At 39.6% G+C, this 20,975-nt stretch overlaps 1 protein-coding gene across 2 annotated transcripts in view; it reads left to right on the forward strand.

Annotated features, from left to right (window-relative positions):
* The window catches only part of LOC136856884 (nucleolar and coiled-body phosphoprotein 1), a 182,824-nt gene that overhangs the window by 110,274 nt on the left and 51,575 nt on the right, over positions 1 to 20,975 (forward strand). For both annotated transcript variants that reach the window (XM_067135102.2, XM_067135103.2), the window contains exon 9: positions 10,565 to 10,776. In XM_067135102.2, coding sequence (XP_066991203.2) covers positions 10,565 to 10,776 — 212 coding nt within the window. The remainder of the gene's footprint in view (positions 1 to 10,564; positions 10,777 to 20,975) is intronic.

Genomic DNA, 20,975 nt, shown 5'->3' on the forward strand with positions numbered 1-20,975 from the left:
GGCTGGTAGAGCTCCATGCGGTACTGGATCGTGACGTCACAGCGCGCCGCTTACGTCAGAGGCCGTTTCACTCGCCTTGCGGAAAGGCACTATTAAATATTTTTTTTAATGGTAGAAAACAAGGCAACATACCACAATGTAATACGTTTACATACTATTTCATTGGTGTACTTTTCAAAAAAAATATTTTTGAAAATGATGCATGTTCCCAATTGCCTATATCTGCTTCATTCATTCCATCCCTGACCCGGTCAATGACTGGAAAACAGGTTGTAGGCTTTTTTTTTTTTTCTCCGCTTCCTGAAAAGAAATAATTTCTTCCGAAAAAAACCTCACTTTTCAGGCACAGGGGGTTTGCTGGATCCCGCCGCTGAAGGGGTTAAATCGAATATAAAATTACGTGACTCTTATGGAATAAATTTTGGGACTTAGAATTCCTTCCGTTGAATGGGGATTCATGCTAAATCAAGGTCATGCAAAATTAGGGTTATACTGAATCTTCAGAACTAAGAAACATAGAGTAATAATATTTATTGTGCTCATAGAGGATAAAACCTGCATCCTACTGTGATTACCCATTGAACAGACTATCTTATTATTTTACTCTCCTGTTGAACGACACTCTGTGTTTAAACTGACACTTGCCTAATTTATGATTGTGATTTACCTTTAAATATGCTTTATTATTACTTACATTAAGTTGATTACAACACATGAAATAAAACTTTAAAAATTGTAATTGATAATGGGCGCCGGCCCCGTGGCGTAGGGCTAGTGTGCCTGCCTCTTATCTGGAGGCCCCGGGTTCGATTCCTGGCCAGGCCAGGGATTTTTACCTGGACCTGAGGGCTGGTTTAAGGTCCACTCAGCCTACGTGATTAGAATTGAGGAGCCGTCTGACGGTAAGATATCGGCCCCGGTCTAGAAAGCCAAGAATAACGGCCGAGGGGATCCGTCGTGCTGACCACATGACATCTCGTAATCTGCAGGCCTTCGGGCTGAGCAGCGGTCGCTTGGTAGGCCAAGGCCCTTCAAGGGCTGTAGTGCCATGGGGTTTGATTTGTTTTATTGATAATGGGCACCAGCTAATAACAAACATAATGATTAAATACAACATGACTCATATATTTTGCTAAACAAACACGTGGGCTGTGTGGACTTCGAACCTGCCCTCAGATCCAGGTAAAAATCCCTGACCTGGCTGGGAATCTAGCCTGGAGCCTCTGGGTTAGAGGCAGGCACACTACCCCTACACCACTGGTCAGCTATCTTTCGCTTAGGTGTTGGGTAATAAATTTACTTGACAAGCATACCATGGAATACGGTTTGGAAGCAGATATTGTTATGATTCCCACCTTGAATTTGGGGTTACTTGTGTTACTACAGTGAAAAACCTTGTTAGTATGTTCCTCATTAACACGTTTTCCCGCTTAGCACGTCGTAATTTGAAGTCCCGACACCCATCGTATTAAATCTGTATAAAAAAGTACCTCACGTAACAAGTCAAGATTTTTCGCCTGTACCGGTTAGTACGATCATATATTCCCCACTCCTGAAAATGTTCTTTGTCATCCCTTGTGTACGGGATGTGATTTCCAACAGACATAAGAGCCCTTGCCACAGGACGGTCAGATAAAGTTTCGTGATAAAAAGACGAAATGACCTTGAATTCTCTAACACAAGATTATATTGCGCCTTCAAGGGGCAAGCTGTTGGCTTTGGTAAAGTTGAGTTTTGCGTCATTGATTGGCGGCAAATACTTCATACTAGAACAAGCCAGGACAGTGCCAAGTTAAAGCACAATAATAGATTACACTGCGGCTAGGAGCGTTGAATTCAGTTTTCACACGTTTTTTTCCAAAGCTGTCTTGTTGACATAATTAGCTTTTGGCTGGGAGTCATCCGAAATTATGGTTAAGGAAGTTACCACCACAAAATGTGTAATGGAAGTGTAACTCGAGCAACCGTGCATCCGTTGGTGGATGGTCATGACCGAGACGCATATCTGTGATCATTTGATCTTCTCATAGGGAAAAGTGGGTTATTTTTTGTCCTATGTTCATTGTTTTATGGAAAGGTCTTTGTTGTCAGCCAGATTGTTGAATAACACAGTGCGCTTGATTGTGCTTTTAGCCTATTTTGCATTCCAATCAGAAGTTAGAAATTTATTTTTCAAAATAATTTTTTCCAACTTCGGGAACTCCTTCGCGCACTCTTCTTTTTCCGTTCCTATTTTGCGTATACGCATTTTCAGTTTTGTCTCGGTTGCCCACAATAGTTTTCAAAGTAGATTGTGCCTGTTGTAACGTTCGCACCAACTCTACGCGCTTAAGATGGGGATTCCCATCTACCTCCTGAGGGATTTAAATTTTTTCATTAGTGAGTGGTTTCAAGACCCTTTTCTTATCCATAGCTTGGCTATCGCCAGACAGATTTCCGTATGAACCATGCTACTGAACTTCTCACGATTATCTTATTAGTCCGTAAGTAGGCTGTCTCGACAAATAATCACTTCGTCTTTTTATCACTCAACACTATAAATTGAAGGTAATGCCAGTAACTGTTCTCGTGATAAGGTGATGTAAATCAGTGTGGTACGACTGAAGTTAAAACAAGTCTTGTGCAGCAATAGCAGATCTTCGACAGGTCATTTGTGGATGTCGCTAAGTAATAAGGCTTCCATATACGGTTATGTAAAGATGCTGGCAATATTAAAGCGGTGTACCATTCATACAAAAATACAAACTGCTACTTTGACAGTTGGCGCGTTTTTATTTTTCATCGGTGAGTCTGTCCAAACCAATGCAGAGTACCATACCTGCCAACTTTTACGGTTTATGTGTAAAATTTATGGAAATTGCAGCATTTTACGGTTTTACGGATGGACAGTGCCATTTTGCGACTTTGTGGACAAAAATTTGAAACAACATTCTATAATCGCTCCACTTCCGTACAATCGATTGTTTGCGTGGGTCGAAGCATGCTCGTCTTGGTTAAAGGCAAGTCCGCGGTTGTCGATAACTCATTCTTTGATATGATTGGTATTTTTAACCCTGTGATGTGCGTGTCATATTAAACGTATGTTAAATGAAAGAGGGTGGCCAGTACGTAATGAATCTATTCTTGGCCTGTTCATTTACGAGTCCGATATGGCACCACGTAGCCGTTTTCAAAAGTTGACAGGTATGCAGAGTACTGACAAAGTTTCTTGTTCAAGATGGCAGCTGAAGGTGCTTAATTGCGTATGGCGAGTATAATCTTGCGAGAAATTCACGCTCGAACAAAGTGACCAGAAAACAGTGTTTAATTACCCACTGGTCAGAAACCTGAGGTTTCCACTAACAATTCATTATATGATTGTTTTAGGTGAAAGTGATCTGCTACGAGGCATGTTTTTTTAAGTGCAGTGCTGCGGTCAGCATTCCGTGCATGGGCGCTGTGTACCTGCATCTATTGGCAAGGCTCAGACGCCATTACGGCAATAGTCGTCCTTGTGTACGTTTGTTGACAAACATTTGAAATGGCCTCGCCGATCGAGAATCCCGCCGACTGTGAAGTCTGGTCTTTTATTCGTTTCCTGAGTGCAAAAGGTTTGAAAGCTATCGATAATCATCGTGAGATCTGTGCAGTTTACCTACCAAACATTATGAGCGATGGGATGGTTAGGAAATGGGTTTGAGCACTTAAAGGTGGCCGCAAAGATGTGCATGGTGAAGAACAGAGTGGGTGACCTTCAGTCGTTAGTGAAGATTTGGTACCGGCAGGTGACCGAGCAGTGAGAGAAGACAGACTCTTTAAAATTAAGTCGTTATCTGACGTGTTTCCTCAAGTTTCTTGAAGTGTTCTGTATGAAATTGTGAGTGAACGATTAAATTACCGAAATGTGTGCTCACGCTGGGTACCGAAAATGTTGACAGAGGAGCACAAAAGCAAACGTTTGGGCAGTGCCTTAACTTTCCTGGAGCGTTACTACGAGGAAGTTGATGATTTTTTTTAGTCAAATTTTAATGGGGGGGGGGGGCTGAAACCTGGGTGGCCTACGTTACACCTGAATCGAAACAGCAGTCTGTGGAATGGCGACATTCAACTTCACCCAAGAAAGTTAAGTTTAAGCCAACACTGTCCGTTCGGAAATCATGTGTGCCGTGTTTTGGGATAGAAAGGGGTATTACTGGTGAACTTTTTGCCCCGTTGTGAGACAATCAATTCAGCAACGTATTGTGTGACCTTAAACAAATTGCGCCGCTTAATTCAGAACAAAAGGTGTGGTATGCTCAGTAAGGGCGTCCTTTTGCTTCATGACAACGCCTGCTCACATGCGGCTCATCGAACCCAAGACATCACATCATTTTGCTGGGAATAACTCGATCACCCTCCATACAGCTCCAATCTTGCATCCAGTGATCACCACTTGTTCCTTCATTTGAAGAAACATATGGCCGGCAAACGCCACAATGACGATGGTGTCAAGATGGTCGTATTGCAGTGGCTGACAAATCAGGCGGCCAACCTCTATGAGGATAGTATGCAAAAGCTCGTTGTACGATATGACAAGTGCCTCAATATTGGTGTGAATTATGTTGAAAAGTAGAGTTATGTACAGGCTTTCATACAAAAATAAAATTGTTAAAAAATCTGTTTTTCATTTATTTCAAAATGGTACTTTCGTAAGAAACATGCCTCGTATAATATGTAGGTACTGTAGCTACTTCTATGACCTCAATGGCAAAAGAATGTCACATCTGTTCTCTGTTTTTCACATCATTTAATAGTCTCTTGTTACCTTAACAGGACTCCAGTAGATGATTATTGATACAGTGGAACCTCGATTCTCTGTTTTTGGAGGGACCACGAAAAAAATCGTACAACACGGGAAAACGGAATATCCGGGAACGAATGAACCATCAACAATTTGGCTAAATTTCACGAAAATGACGTGTATTAATATCATCTTATAAACACTTCTAAACCAAACCAAATCAAACTACAGTCCCAATGGACCTTCCGCCTACCAAGCAACCAGTGCTCATCCCGAAAGCCTGCAGATTACGAGGTTACACATGGTCAGTGTGACGAATCCTCTCGGCCGTTCGTCCTGGCTCTCTAGACCGGGGTCCCCATTTCACCATTCAATAGTTCCTCAATTAAAGGTAATCGTAGAATGAGTGAACCTGGAATCAGCCCTTGTAATGCAGGTAAAAATGCGTGACCTGGCCGGGAATCGAACCCGTGCCCTCCGGGTGAGAGGCAGACAAGTTAGATTGCGGGGCTGGCTTCAAACATTAATTACCGGTACGCGACTTAAAAATCTTGAAACTTTACATTCAGTTTTACCAGGGAAACTTTGTAAGTTTACCATGAAAACTTCTTTTAGTCCAGCAAATTTGATCAGCCAAACTTCGAAAAATCTCATACCGATAACGCCAAGCCAAACAACAATTGACCACGAGTAGTTTTTAATTCTATAATCTAATAAAATAAAGCACATTAGACACAAAAGCACCCAACATGATGGCAAAATCCCTTTTTTTAATCTTCCATTTTAATTTGGTCACCGGTTCCGGTATACAGTTCGTAGTCAGTTGATGGAAATCTTGTTCCGCATAAGTTAGGCCTACATCGACTTTTAAAGGTTATGTTGAACTCGAGAATATGGTTTCGAATGTAAATATTGATTCTCGAAAATTCTCGAATGCATTATGTTCAATTCTGCCCATCACTAATCACAATCAAATTGGAAAGAGAAAAAATATCACCAGAACTTCAGAAATTATGGTTATTGAGCTCAGCTGGAAAGCACGCTCGCTGTACAAGTCGGTTAGAGAAGAGTGCGAACAAACTTTTTAAATGTAACGTGCACAAATAAAACGACTGCAGTTTTATAACATTTTAACACAAAAACATGAAATTCGCAGTCTTAAATTAGGACCAAAACAGTAATAGGCGATCCCAAAACCTCCCATAGCTTTATGTATGTAAGGTGCAACATCTGTTCTGGTCTCAATAGCATAATCGTATACGATGATATTAAAATGCTAAATTTGTATTAAGAAGGAGCAGTTGCGATTTCTGCCTGAAAGCCCAGTGACTATACAATGCCCTGGGGGAAGTGCCGGAATCCTGTTCCGCGATATGTTGAAAAAAGTAGACGTTTTGCAAGTACGAACGTTTTATGAAACTTGTTCTGTTTTCAAGTAGAGCTGTCAAAATGTGCTCTGTCTCCTTCCAGTTGTTGTGGCCACTCGCTGCTTTATGATTTCCAAGGATTCTCTAAGCAATACTACCCGAATTTGATGCTAAGATGGTCCCTTATACGAGTGCTCCCCCAGTCGCTTTTGCAGTATAGTAGGCTACATCCTCTAATTATCGCAATGACGGGACGTTAACACCAAGATCATTATGTATGCCGTAGCCGTCCTTTCGTGAGATAAAGTTTCTTGAAAAACGCGTGATCAATGATTTAGCGTTGATGGGACTGAAATATCTGGACGGTTGATCCGGCAAATCGTTTCTTCGCGAAACGGATAATACAGGATTTTTACAATGTGTTTAAATTGGGATACTCACGGGACCACATAATTTGAACGGAGAATATGGAAAAACGTAGTTTCCGGGACCATATAATCGTTCTACTGTATTTGTTATCTAGATTTTTTTTCACATTTTTTAGTGCCCTCCTTTATCTCCTGAAACACTACACACACAATTTAAACTGTACTCATGTGTAAATTGATACCATCTCCCTGTTGGATAGTTGTAATGGGATATTCGATACGTTTTCCTGCTTAACACTTTTTTTTTTTTTTTTTTTTTTTTTTTTCGTAGTCCCCTGCAGAAACATACTAACGAAGTTCCACTCTATATGAAATAAAGAAATGTCTGCCTTAACATTATACACAAAATTGAAATTAAAAATCATGATATCTGTTGCAGTTATGAAGTTAAAATATAAAAGACTCTGAAATTGAAGTAAAATGAAGCTCTAGGCTTTGAATTTAATTTGCACTTGACTGGATATTTGATATATTCTTACGGTATTTTTAACCTGCACTTGCTTCTTGGAACTGCCATCTCTGCTGCTACTTATGACCTGTTCTGCTGACCTATTTTCTTGTTAGTGACTACAAAAGATCTCCCATTATCATAGCCTGTGTATATAAATGCACATATATAAGCACACTGCTCTTTCAATTAAATTCTTCTGCTGCATACTAGACTATCAGCTTCCAGATACCACCCAAGATGTAAGAATTCACCAGGTGTAAAGTAGACCCAAGACTGCTATCTAACCCGAGAATTCAACGCTCGCTTAGTACACCCCGTAGATGGCTGTGTAGAGGGATGAAAGCTGTTTTATTGTCTCATATATTCAGATGGCTTCCCCCACGTCGTGACGCTCTGTTGACAACACTTCCTGCTTTGAGATTGAACGCTGTTTTCCTTATTGTGACTTGTGAATAAACGAGGGTATGAGTTCAATCTAATAATAGTTGTGTTGCAACTCTGCCAGCTTCTGACCACGTTATAAACTATCATGCTACATATTGCAGTAAATCTCGCCGTATAACAAGTCTTAAACCTTAATTTAAACACATATATCCAGTACATAATTAATGAAATCTGATCTCGGAATTAAACACAAAAAATACAGTAGATGTCCGTTGTAGTGAGAATTCTCAACAGCGGAAAATTTACTCACTATAGCGGATTGTCGTTATATCCGATTTTTTATAAAAGTCGGAAAACCCTCCATGCACATTAAAATCGGTATGAAGCGGCAATCGGTTTGTTCAAACCTTGCGTTTCCGCTTATGATATCCATACTACGACTTACTTGTTTGTTAGTTTTCGAAATCCGATTCTAAGTGAAAGTGTATGTTTAATATCGTTCTGAAAAAATTACAGTTTCGTCTATCACAGAATCCAAGACTAACCTTACTTTTTCCTTCAAAAAATTTAAATCAGGCTCAAAAAGTGTTTTGTAAAATCATATGGATGACTTTGTTGTACAGTATGCATTTTTATACTATTTTTAGACACAGAACAGGGGCTTTCGTTATGCCGCATTTTTTGCAGCTGCCCAATTATTCTTTATTTCTGCGGGTTTGATGACCATTAACATAAAATTGGCATCGTAATACCAAAAAGAGAACCCATTGAAAATTTGCCGGCAATGCCTATTCCATGCCTCTCTACAGTACGGTGATCCATCAGGAAAACATTTTTGCTGTCTATAAAACTGTAACGGTACCTTTACTCGGTGTCATATATAACCAGCTACCGCTCCACGCACCTCTCGCTTGCCGGGTTCGGCCAACTTGAGCGGCTAGCGATGTATAGGTCTAATCGCGGACGTTCAACGAACGAGTTTATTGTGCCATGGTATGGCCGTTCTGCCCTTGCGTTTTTCGTGCACATACCTCACAATTGAGTCCTTGTTGCGGACCACTAAACACATTTTTTGTATCTCTGTCTTCACGCTGACGCAAAATATTGGCTTTAGTTACGCCTATACCACGTTTTCTTGCGGCTGCATAATTATTCTACGTTTTCTAGCGTTTAATAACCATTAACTTAAAATTGGCATGATAATATCGACAAGAACCTGTTGAGAATTTGCCAGCAATATCTGTTCCATGTATCTTTACGACTAGCCATCGCAAAAATATTCTTGCTGGTCTTTAAAACTTACTACGAGTCAGGTACAGTAGGCGCGTTATAACTCTGGCACTGATTAGCCGTGGCCTTTCTAAGAATTCAAAGGCTAGCATGCCATTCTGCTGATTCGGGAAACTTTTTTGCAGAGGCGAATAGAATGTTATTCTCTCTTCACCATTTCCCAAGATCCAGTGACGTTACACACAGGCACCTTACAACCGGTTGTCACGGCTAGCTATGTATAATAAAGAGGCGGTTGTTTGTCAACAAATTTTGTGTGTGTGTGCGGGGGTAAAAAGAAGCAGCGTGGTTACCGCGTAGTTGCCAGTGGTATTCATTAGTGTTAGGCCGCGGATGCAGGACGACCCTTGATTTTTCGCATGAGATTCTGCGGGACAAAACGTCTTGGATTCAGAGAAATACGGTATCACTCAAGAGTTTTCTTCTTCAAATGGCGTTACCTAACCTAACCGTATGTGTGTCATGAAAATATATTTGAAACGTATGTAGAGAAATGAGTTATCCTCGCTAAAAATGTCTGTGTGAATAGCCTTTCCAAAATTTAACTAGACGCGAGAAACTATGAACTATCTTCTGAAATCAGTTACGTACTATGCCATATCATGAGGTGTACCACGTTCTTACTTAATTTCAGTATACTGGTATAACATTACAACTAAGGGATCGTTTACTTGAGCCGTAATTTTTAACGAGTTAACAACTGCTATCGGCCACGTTATTTACGCATTTATTACGAAAAATTATCCTCTTTCATTTCAAATTTTCTTTAGAGGACAGCTGTCGTTGTGTATTACTAATCGACTCCGACATCGCCTTCAAAAGTCGATGAGAGAGCTTGCAAATGCACATAGTGAGAAAACTATACTGTACCAAAGAAGATCAATCGCATTTTGTGGCAAACGTTTCAGTTTCGTTTTTCAGACAGTGTCACCTATCCTAACTTAACCGTACTATACACGTGATGAAAATGTACTTCAAGCGCCACTAGAGAAAACCATCTTGCTATAAATTTACATGATAATAACCTTTCCGTAATTTAACCAGACGCGAGAGATTATAAACTAACCTGCGAAATCAATTATTCACTCTGCCATATCTTGGTGTATCCCATTTTTATGTAATTGCAGTATTTAAGCGATCGTTTAGTTAGCCTTAATTTTTAACGAGTTAAGAAGTGTTATCGGACATGTTATTTACGCATTTATTATGAAAATGTGTCCTCTTTCATTTCATATTTTCTTTATGGAACAGCAGTCGACGGGTATTACTAATAGAGTCGGACATCACCTTCGCATGTCGACGAGAAAACTCGCTTGTGGACATAGCGAGGAAACGATACTGAAGATAATAGATTGCATGCAACATAATCGCTGAGAGCGTAAATATTGTTGACTGAAAAAATCGCGCGCACTTAATCGCTCGTAAAAATGTATGTGACAGTGATATGGATCTCGATGTAACCGAAAGATAATACATAGTGTAAGATAGGAATTTTGAAGGGACAGCAAAATATTGTCGGTATAACGGGGTTTTCGTTATATACCGTACTCGCTACAGCGGACTTCTACTGTAATAATTTATGATGAATGTTTGTAACAGGGGATTTGAACCCTTACACTACTTATGTCTACAGTTGGTACTGAGTTACCTTGGAGTGTTATAAAGGGATTTGATATCGTTTCTCTTTTAAAAAAATATTATTTTCATTCGATTTGTTTTTGTAATTTTTTAAAAATATTTGCACTTTGTAGTAAAAATTGTAGAGTTTTCACTCAGTCAGCACTAAGAGCTATGAAAGTAAAAGGGTTTATGTCCTCAGTCCTGTTATTCATGAAGATAATTTAACATGTTATATATTTCTGTTTTTGTTTATTGCCTTTCTCAGGAACGCAACAGAAGTCTGACAAACAGGCCATGAAGGCTGCCCCGAAGAAACCTGCTGCTGAATCCAGTTCAGAGGAAAGTGACTCTTCCGAAGATGAAGCTCCCAAGCCTACCAAGGGAACAGCTGCTCCCACGCCCAAGAGGAAACGTGACTCAGGCGACAGTGATGAGGAAGAGGATGACGATGATGAAGGGCAGCCTCCTCAGGTCAAGGCAAGTTAGAATTGAAGACATGCTTGCAAAAACAATCTAACCCTCATTTTGCTTGAAGGGAGAAAATTTGAGTTTTGCAACTGTTTACAGTGCACTATGTCTTCTGGTATGGGCTAGAGCAAAATTGTTCCTTTCATTGATCTGTCTCAGACTTATCCTTGGCCTTGACAATATGAAAGTGACAGGTGTGAGCAATGCTAGTAATACCACTCCTTATGCTGCCAGTCCCTCCTGTGAATGGTGTGAAAATGTTGCTCATAGGGTCGGTTCTTGCACACATTTCAGTGAGCTTGGCAGACTGATACGTAATGGCAACTTCTGGCTCAATGAGGAAAGCAACAGGAAACTACTTCCCTTCTTGTTTCCCTAGTATGCCTAGGCCATCTATGACGAGCTAATGGTAGAGCTGTTGAGGATTCAACCAGCATTCGGGCTGAGGACTGAAGTTGCATGCATTCATACATACATATTGTAGTAAGTTTACGTAGTATATTGTACATCAAATCAAAGTGTACATTCAGAAGAATCTTCTTATAGCTATTTTAAATTGTTTTGTTTCAGACTAGCAGTTCAGTAGAGTAGCTCAATGAAATTAAGGATAGATAGTTTTGTACTCAATGCGTAGAGGCACCTGGTTTTTGCAAATTGCAAAATAACAAATAACTTCTGAATTGTAATATCGCCAACATTAATCACTTTTATCAGCATATACTGAATTTGGTGGGCAGTGTGTGGGCTGTGGAAACTCACGGCTTTGAACCAGTGTGTTGTACAGACAACAATCTTCCTTAATACATGGCAGAGAAAGCATGCACTCATTCAATTCCTGAAGCAGAAATATGGAGACAAACCCACTGAAGCTAATTTAATCCCGAAAAAATTACAATACCCTGTATTTCTCTGAATCCTTCAAAAATTGAAATCAGGCTCAGAAAGTGCTTTGTAAAATCATGTTATACAGTTCGCATTTTTAGACGCCGAACATTGGTTATTGTTCTGCCGCTTTTTTTTGCAGCTGGACAATTATTCTTTATTTCCGCAGGTTTAATGACCATTAACTTAAAATTGGCATCTTAATACCGAAGAGAACCCGTTGAAAATTTGCGGCAATACCTATTCCATGCGTCTCTACAATACGGCGATCCTTCAGGAAAATATTATTGCTGTCTATAAAACTGTTACGGTACTTCTACTCAGCGTCGGATATAACCGACTACTGCTACATGCACGTGTCGCCTGTCGGGTTCGGCCAACTTCAGCGGCTAGCGATGTATAGGCCTAATCGCGGACGTTCAAGGTCAGCGAACGAGTTTATTGCGCCACGGTATGGCCTTTCCGCTCATGCGTTTTTCATGGACATACCTCACAATTGCATTTCCGACGTCTTTAAAGTGTCCTTGTCGCAGGCCACTGAATGCATTTTTCTTTTACAGTAGACATTTTTTTAGCCATCTTTGTCTTCGCGCTGACGCCAAATATTTTCTTTAGTTAGGCTTATGCCATATTTTATTGCGGCTGCACAAGTATTCTACATTTCCAAGTGTTTAATAACCATTAACTTAAATTGGCATCATAATATCGACAAGAACCCGTTGATAATTTGTCGGTAATACCTCTTCCACATATCTTTATGACTATCCATCACGAAAATATTCTTGCTGTTTATAAAACTTAATTTTTACTAAGAGTCAGGTACAGTAGATGCTTTATAAATCTGCCACTGAGTAGCCGTGGCCTTCCTAAGAATTCGAAGTCTCGCATGTTTTGATGCCATTCTGCAGATTTGAGAAAAGTTTTTGTAGACTCTAATCGAATGTCATTCTCTCTTCACTATTTCTCGAGATCCAGTGACGTTACACACGGGCACTGTACAACCGGTTGTCACGGCTTGCCATTTATAAAGACGGGTATCGACTGCACTCTTCTGCCGCGCGTATATGTTCGAGCGCGGCAAACACTTTTGTTTGTGTTACGCCTAACACCATGTTTGTTATGCCAGAGTTGAGCGCGGCAGGTAATTGACACTCAGTTCTCGCTCGAAAACTATTAGTACTGCACGTGCATACGTATTGTAATGACAAAGATACGTACATCACACAAAGTATCCACAGTATCATTGGGTGTATTTTTGTCGGTCATGAAGTCAAATTCCTTGAAAGCAAACCCCTTGGATACATAAACAGTACCTGGATCTGTAAATAAACAAGACAGGATTAGTGCATTAGCATAACTGCATATAACACGAGTGGTATACTGTAAGTCATTTTAATAAATATGTATGTACCAGAACGCATTACGAGAGACTTCTTAATCCAGCATTTTCCTCTTCTGTATAACGCCAATAAAGTTGTCATTTTGTTCTTTAATCTTGAACTGGCATTTTCAATTCCTCCCCTATGTCCTTCGAGGCGTCCTCACGCATACTTTTGTTGTGATAACTACTTTTAGGATTCCCCAAGATCTCTTTACATTTATACAGCTGTTTCAGAGCTATACTAATTTCATTCTCCATTTCGTCGTGGTAGAACCATCCCAATGCCCGTCTCAACTAACAAACACAGCGCACTGAAATTCCTTTGCCGCGGTACAAAAGACCGCTCCGATTTGACTCGACTCGCGCCAAGTTTGAGTTCGGCAGTGTTCGTCTTGCCGCGCAAGGCAACATGGTATCGACTTTGCAACAGCGAATCCCCCTCAAACTCATAGAACTAAATCAGTACCTAAGTAAGGAACGGCTGATAAAAGATTTGTGATTACTGTTGCTCCCCAAAAAGATATTTGACCTCAAGGGAGAACATATCCTATAAAAGCTGTTCCTATTACTAGAAATAAAATTACAACACCTGTGGATCACGTGTGTATGTAATTATATGAACCATAGTATATTCTACGGCCTACGTAAAGGTAAAGGCAGATAAAGGAAAAGGATGCACCGTTAGCATGTAGGGTGCATAAAAGTCAACCCTAGTTGACATCACGGCAGATTTTGTGTGCGGGTGCAGGAGTGAAAAGAAGCAGCATGGTTACCGCGAGAGTTGCCAGTGGTATTCATTCCTGTTAGGCGCGAATGCAAGACGACCCTTGATTTTTCGCATGAGATTCTATGGAGAAAAAATGTCTTCTTGGATTCGGAGAAATACAGTATCACTCCAGAGTTTTCTTCAAATGGCGTCACCCAACCTAACGGTATATGTGACATGAAAACATATTTGAAACACATGTAGAGAAATGAGTTATCCTCGTTAAAAATGTGCATGTGGATAGCCTTTCCGAAATTTAAGTAGACGCGAGAAAATATTAACTATCCTCTGAAATCAGTGATGTACTCTGTCATATCTTGAGTTGTATCAGATTCTTACTTAATTTCAGTATATAGCATTAAATTTAAGAGATCGTTTACTTCAGCCATTATTTTTAACGAGTTAACAACTCCTATCGGCCACGTTATTTACGCATTTGTTACAGAAACTTATCGTCTTTCATTTCAAATTTTCTTTAGAGAACAGCAGTCGTTGGGTATTACTAATCGACTCCAACATCACCTTTGAATGTCGACGAGAGAGCTCGCAAATGCACAGTGAGAAAACTATACCGTACCAAAAATGATCGATCACAGTTTGTGGCAAATGTTCCAGTTTCCTTTTTCAAACAGCGTCACCTATCCTAACTTAACCGTACTATACATACGATGAAAACATACTCAAGCGCCAGCTGAGAAATGATAACCACCTCGCTATAAATTTACATGATAACAACCTTTCTGTAATTTAACCAGGCGCGAGAAAATATAAACTAACCTGCGAAATCAATTATGGACTCTGCCATATCTCAAAGTGTATCCATTTTTACTTAACCCTTCAGCGTCACAGCCATTTAAAGAGCTTCCTACCTCGCAGCCAGATGAGATTTCAACTACACGCAACTGAAATACATTGATTCACTTCAAGCGTTACTACAAGTATTAGAGTAGCCCGATATTGACGAAATTTGGAATCCTTATGATAGAACTATGTCCATGCAGATAATTACATAACTATTTCACATTTCTTTAGTAATTTAGTTTCGTGCGATATTTCCAAGCACTCTTCGATACAGATACCCACGTCACACTCCTGGCAGCAGTACACCGACGTCTTCTTTTCGCCGTGTTTTGAACACGCGATCCAACGTCTCTGAGGTTAGGATTTCTCACTCTTGGGTGCTAATTTGCTGATTAAATAGCTTTCCTGCAACCTTGGAACTGTATTATCTGAAGCGCGCTGGCCTTGAATATTTCGTCCCCCGCCCGAGTGAGCGTATTTTGTAAACAAACCTTCAACCAGCTGAACCCGATAAGATAACTACTCAATATTTGTCCCTGTGACTCGTCTGAATACTATTAGAGAATTTAGGAATCAGAATTCACTTTTGAAAACTTCCTTTTGACCTGTATAAATATCCATACTCTCCTTCACGAAATTTCCAAGTAATACTTCCTCCTCATCGTCACTCTCGTCATTTACCCCTGCATCCGCCACAGCCACTTCATCTATTTCATTATCACTGCTGCTAATACTGTCATTACTACTTCCGACTAAACTTTCATCTGAATTATACAATATTTCAAGCATGTTACTGTCAGTCAAACCACGGCTGAGCATGGAGAGTCACACGGACTGACGAAGCTGCAGGGAGACCGAAACCAGCAGGATGAAAATGAATGAGGGGAATGACACATATTTTGAAACAAACCAACTCTATACATATTTCAGATAAAAGGTAGAGACATTGTCTTTCAAACGAGATATATACCATGCACAACTGGTTCTCATATCGTATGATAGAAAGCAGCACTAACTGATGCCTACACAAAGCGCTCGTGGAGAGTTACGAAAATATTAGAAGCTGAGAAATAAAGATAAATATAATAAATAAACCGCACCCTCAGTGTAGAAATAAAGCAAAGAACATCATGCGAAAAGTGAAACTCCTCAGATCATCATTTGTTTATTCTGTGGGAAAGAATGACTTTATACAAAGCAGAGATTCGTGCTCAGACTTGACAAATAATTATCCTTGCTAAAACAACTATTACCCAGCCAGCGAATTGTTGCCGGTGGCAGAAATCTGAACTAATGTGCTCCGCCCAGCTACACGCCTGCGTTAGAAGTGCAGTTGTCGCCAGCGAAACTTCATCGCATGTCGTGTGAGTGAATGATTCGTGCTGGGTCGTGCATTGTGCGTTGTAGATTAGTGAACCCATGTATGTAAGTACGTACGTAAGTGAAAACAGTTAATAGACTATATTGTTCATTGAGCAGTGGAGAAGATGTACTTTAACATAATAATAGTACATAGTACGAATAATAATAATAATAATAATAATAATAATAATAATGGAAACGTCGAAACAGAAAAGGGGAGGAAAATGGACTCATTCCGCGGAGAAGAAAACGATATAGGCTACAATGATGTAGATGTTGATTCCCATAGGGTCCAATAACGGACCATTATATTGGTATTATATAGGCTACAATGTCGTGCAGTTTTGTAAGCAAGAGAAAAAAGAGAACAAAGTAATTGTACCTCTTCAAAAAGCAATTTTAAGGGCGGCACCTATGGTTGGTAAGTCCGAAAAAAAACGTAAGAAATATTTTGAAAGGCATTGAAAAGGCGGAGCTAACCGGCTAAAAGGTTTACAACACCATGAAAAAAAAAGGTCGGAATGAAAAGTGATTTCTATTGATGACTTTGATAAATGTCGTATTCGTAGAAAATTCCTAGATTATGAACAAAAGGATGAAATTCCAACACTGCGGAAACTGCTTGTATTTACGAAACATGAAATGCAGTTTAAGGGAGGAAAGGAAACTTTCCGGAAAATCGTAAAGGAAATAGGGTTTTATTTCCGGAAGTGTAAAATAAACTAACTATCCTCGAGGAAAGGTCAGACATTGTTGCTAGATGTGCGGACTACTTACAAGCTATAAGAAATAACGCGAAGGGTCCAAATAAACCAGTAGTGTACACGGATGAAACGTGGGTTCATACACACTACACTGTAAAAAAATGTTGGCAACATGAAGACGTCGCAGGGGTTATGACGAATCACAGTCCAGGACGAGCTGTTGTTGTCCATGCGGGAGGGAGCAGATTTAATTTATGACTCAAAATCCAAATCATAAGATTACCATAATGAAATGAATAGCAGCAATTATCAGAAATGGGTAGAAGATAAACTTATTCCAAATATTCCACCCGAGAGCATAGTTATCGATAACGCGCCCTATCATACTGCGCAAGTTAATAAAGCCCTCACTAATGCATCTCGTAAGGCAGAAATGGTAGACTGGTTTACTCAGCATAACATATATTGTGCTCCCACTTGGAGACGAGATGAACTTTTGAAATTTATAACACTTAATAAGCCAAAACCGTCATATAGAGTGGATACAATGTTAGAACAAAAGGGGTTTACTGTCTTAAGGCTCCCTCCATACCATTGTGACCTTAATCCGATTGAACTTATTTGGAATTTGTTAAAACAAAATATTGCTGCTAAAAATGTCTCTGCTATTACCTTAAAAACTCTAAAGGAACTGACCAACACTTTTTTACGTGAAATCACTCAACAGGACTGGGCAAAAGCTTGCGAAAAAGTACGAGCAATTGAGGAAAGTTATTGGTACAGGGATGGGTTAATGGAGGAAGCCATAGAAAATATCATAAATGTTGGCCTTGACATTAACGATAGTGATGATGAAAATACAAATGAAAATGAGTGTCGTGACAACACTGAACAAAGTGATGTGGATACTGATGCTGCAAGTGAACCTGGTACGGACAATAGTGAGAATAGCGAGACCGACACAGCTGACGAAGAACCTGGTATCTATTCTTTGTGTGCAGGACCTTCATCATCTAGTATAATGTAACTTCAGGTAGGTTAGTGGTACTGTTCTCATTGTATGGCTGTACGTACGTTCCCCCTCTTGCCTCTCTCCTGTCCGCGGCAGCCTTACCATAGAGAGCTGTCGTAATGTATACACAACAGCCGTGCTCCATGTCTAGCGGTAACAATTCCCTGGTGGAGTAGTACATTTTAACGATCTTCAATTCTTCTTTACAGCACTGATAAACCAGAAAATGTCTTCTTGGAAACAAAACAATTTGCATATCCACAACTCTAAAACTCTTTGCACTATAGCCGTAAATGTGAAACCCTGTATGGGTCTATACCCCATATAGAGGTCAGCGGCTATGGAAGAAAAGAGGGTCTATACTACGTATAGAGGTCGGCGCTGTGGGGCTAACTTGTTAAGAACTGTTATCGGAGACGTTATTTATGCATATATTACGAAAATATGTTCTCTTTCATTTAGAATTTTCTTTACGGAATAGCAGTTGACGGATATTACTAATAGACTCGGACATCGCCTTTGAATGTCGATGAGAGAACTCGCTAGTGGACATAGCGAGGAAACAATACCAAAGAAAATTGATTGCATGCAACATAATCGCTGGGATGCATAAATATCGGTAATGGTAAAAAATCACGCGCGCTCTATCACTCGTAATAACGGATGCATCAGTGATAGGGCTCTCGGCTGTAACCGAAGGATAATACACAGTTTAATATAAGAATTTTGAAGGGACAGCAAAACATTGTCGGTATAGCGGGATTCTCGTTATATGCCGTACTTGCTATAGCGGACTTCTACTGTATTTCAAAGCCTTGTCCCCAAATGAAGTAACAACAATTCAGTTTATGCTTCTGCTTAAAACACATACAGTATTACACATTATATCAAAGCATGGAAGTTTGAAAAAAAAATGTATCAGTTGTCACTCGAACAAGTATTACTGGGAGTCAGAGCTGTTCTCCTGTCAGACATTACATTACAATATGTTGAGAATGCCCTCACTATCAACATTACTGACAAGCAGCTTCCACAAAATGCTCACGAATGGCAATCACATCAATATCTCTACCTGCTCTACATGAACTAATAACTAGATCCCTAAACACTGTGTGTGGTTCAAGGTATTCTGACGTTGAAAGTTCTCGTAATATGGGAATTTGCTTTATTAGACAAGAGAGTTTGTTTTCTAAATCACCTTCCATTATGCTTCTTGGATCAACAAAGTTTACCGAGAGAAGAAATGATAAAACTTTCCTGTGTCAAACTCTATTAATTGATTCAGCTTTTTAGGCTTGCACTACCTACAAATTGAAACAACGATGTTAAATGCGTCTGTATATGTTTTGGTACTTTGGAAACTTTATCTGAGGTTGTCTATAAAAAAATGTCCTCTAGTAATTTTTAAAGCCCTTTCAAAGGTCACTAAGCTTAGATTTAAGTACATGAATTAACGGCCTGTTGGAACTCGCTAAAATGTGAGCAGCAAGTTACATTTTGAGCAATGCTCAACAAAAAATGAAAGTAATGAATTTTTGTTACTTCATTTGGGGTCAAGGCGTTGAAATAGTTCACAACACCACTCTCATCTTCAATAGTTCCAAAAAGTCTACTAGATCATGAAGATATTCTCAAGGTACTTAACACTTTTAAACCTGGTTATCACAGAAATTTTGCTTGACGTCACACCGACACAGATAGGTCATGTGGCGAGGATGGGACAAGAAAGGAATAGGAAGGAAGTGGCTGTGGCCTGAATTAAGGTACAGCCCCAGCATTTGCCTGGTGTGAAAATGGGAAACCACGGAAAACCATCTTCAGGGCTGCCGACGGTGGGATTCGAACCCACTATCTCCCGGATTCGAGCTCACAGCTGCGCGCCCCGAACCGCATGGCCAACTTGCCCGGTGATCACAGGAATAGGGAAGAGTTTAGCTTTAGTGAGTTCGTCTTCATATTTCTGCTTCAGGAATTGAATGTATGCATGCTTTCTCGTTCGTGTATTAACCTTTTGATCTGCGAACTTTTGGTGACACTCGCAGGCCACCAGGAGATAGTTCTTTCGTGAAAATTTTGAATTCTTTATTTTAATTCTAACTTTTCTCTATTAATAAGTTTACATATTTTACACTTACAGTACATAACTGATACCTTCAATTTAATTCAAATCAGTGGCGTAGAACATATTTTTCTCAAAATAATGAAACGAATAGTAAAATTGACAAAAATATATTTATTCTGTATATGTGATCAAGTTTGTACCCGTTAAAACACACTGACTTGATTTTACAACTGTTTCACCTATCAAAATATCTTAAGGTATGGTACTGACCCAGACAGTCGAGTTTTTCATAGTGTTCAACTTCCGTATCCTTTCCAGTACAAACAATACACAAAACAGTTGCCAGGAATACATAGTCTCTACGGTTATGCCTCACCACTTATGTAACTTTGACTTTTCCTTTACGTCTGTATTTTCCGTATCGAATAAATAGTACTTGTTCATTTCTGACACTATGAAGTTCATAATAGTATGATCAACAACTTTGGAGATACACTTCAAGCCTTGAATTATTGTCATTATCATTCAAATGAAGATTATCACTAACCCCTGAATTTGATAGATCAAAATGTGCGGAAAGCGTAGGAAGAAACCTGCTTTCAGAACTCCACTTTCATCCTTTGGTTTGAACAGCAGACAGTTTTTTTTTGGGACAGCGGAGCACTGCACTTCGTCCTCAATTTCTGTGTTGTCGTCTTCCAAGGAATGACCAATTTTACTCTTATCGGACACAATACTATCTCTATCATAAATATCAATTTCATTGTCGGACCCCTCGTTAGTCAAAATATTACTTATATCTTGCGGAGCAAGCTCGCATCCTCGATTCGATTCAGTCATTACGTGTATTTCTTCACTATCAGAGAGTTGTTTCTACAGAAACCAGGGATGGGGGGAAAGAAAAATAAAGTGTATTGTCGAGGAATAGTCGTGCAATGCACTCAGTGGAAACAACAATAGAAAACGGTTCCCGAGTGTTGCCGTAATTTTTAGCTTTCAACCAGAAATCATAATGTCCAATAATGGACCATTTATATTGGTATTACAGTACAAGTCCGTTATAGCGAGAATTCATAACAGCGAAAAATTTACTCGCTGTAGCGGATTGTCGTTATATTCTGTTTTTTTTTTTTTTTTTTTTTTTTTTTTTTTTTTTTAGTCGGGAAAACCCCCATACACATTAAAATCAGTATGAAATAGCAATCAGTTTGTTCAAAACTTGCGTTTTTGCTGATAAT

The sequence above is a fragment of the Anabrus simplex genome, chromosome 1 (genome assembly GCF_040414725.1).
Source record: "Anabrus simplex isolate iqAnaSimp1 chromosome 1, ASM4041472v1, whole genome shotgun sequence".
NCBI classification, from domain to species: domain Eukaryota; kingdom Metazoa; phylum Arthropoda; class Insecta; order Orthoptera; family Tettigoniidae; genus Anabrus; species Anabrus simplex.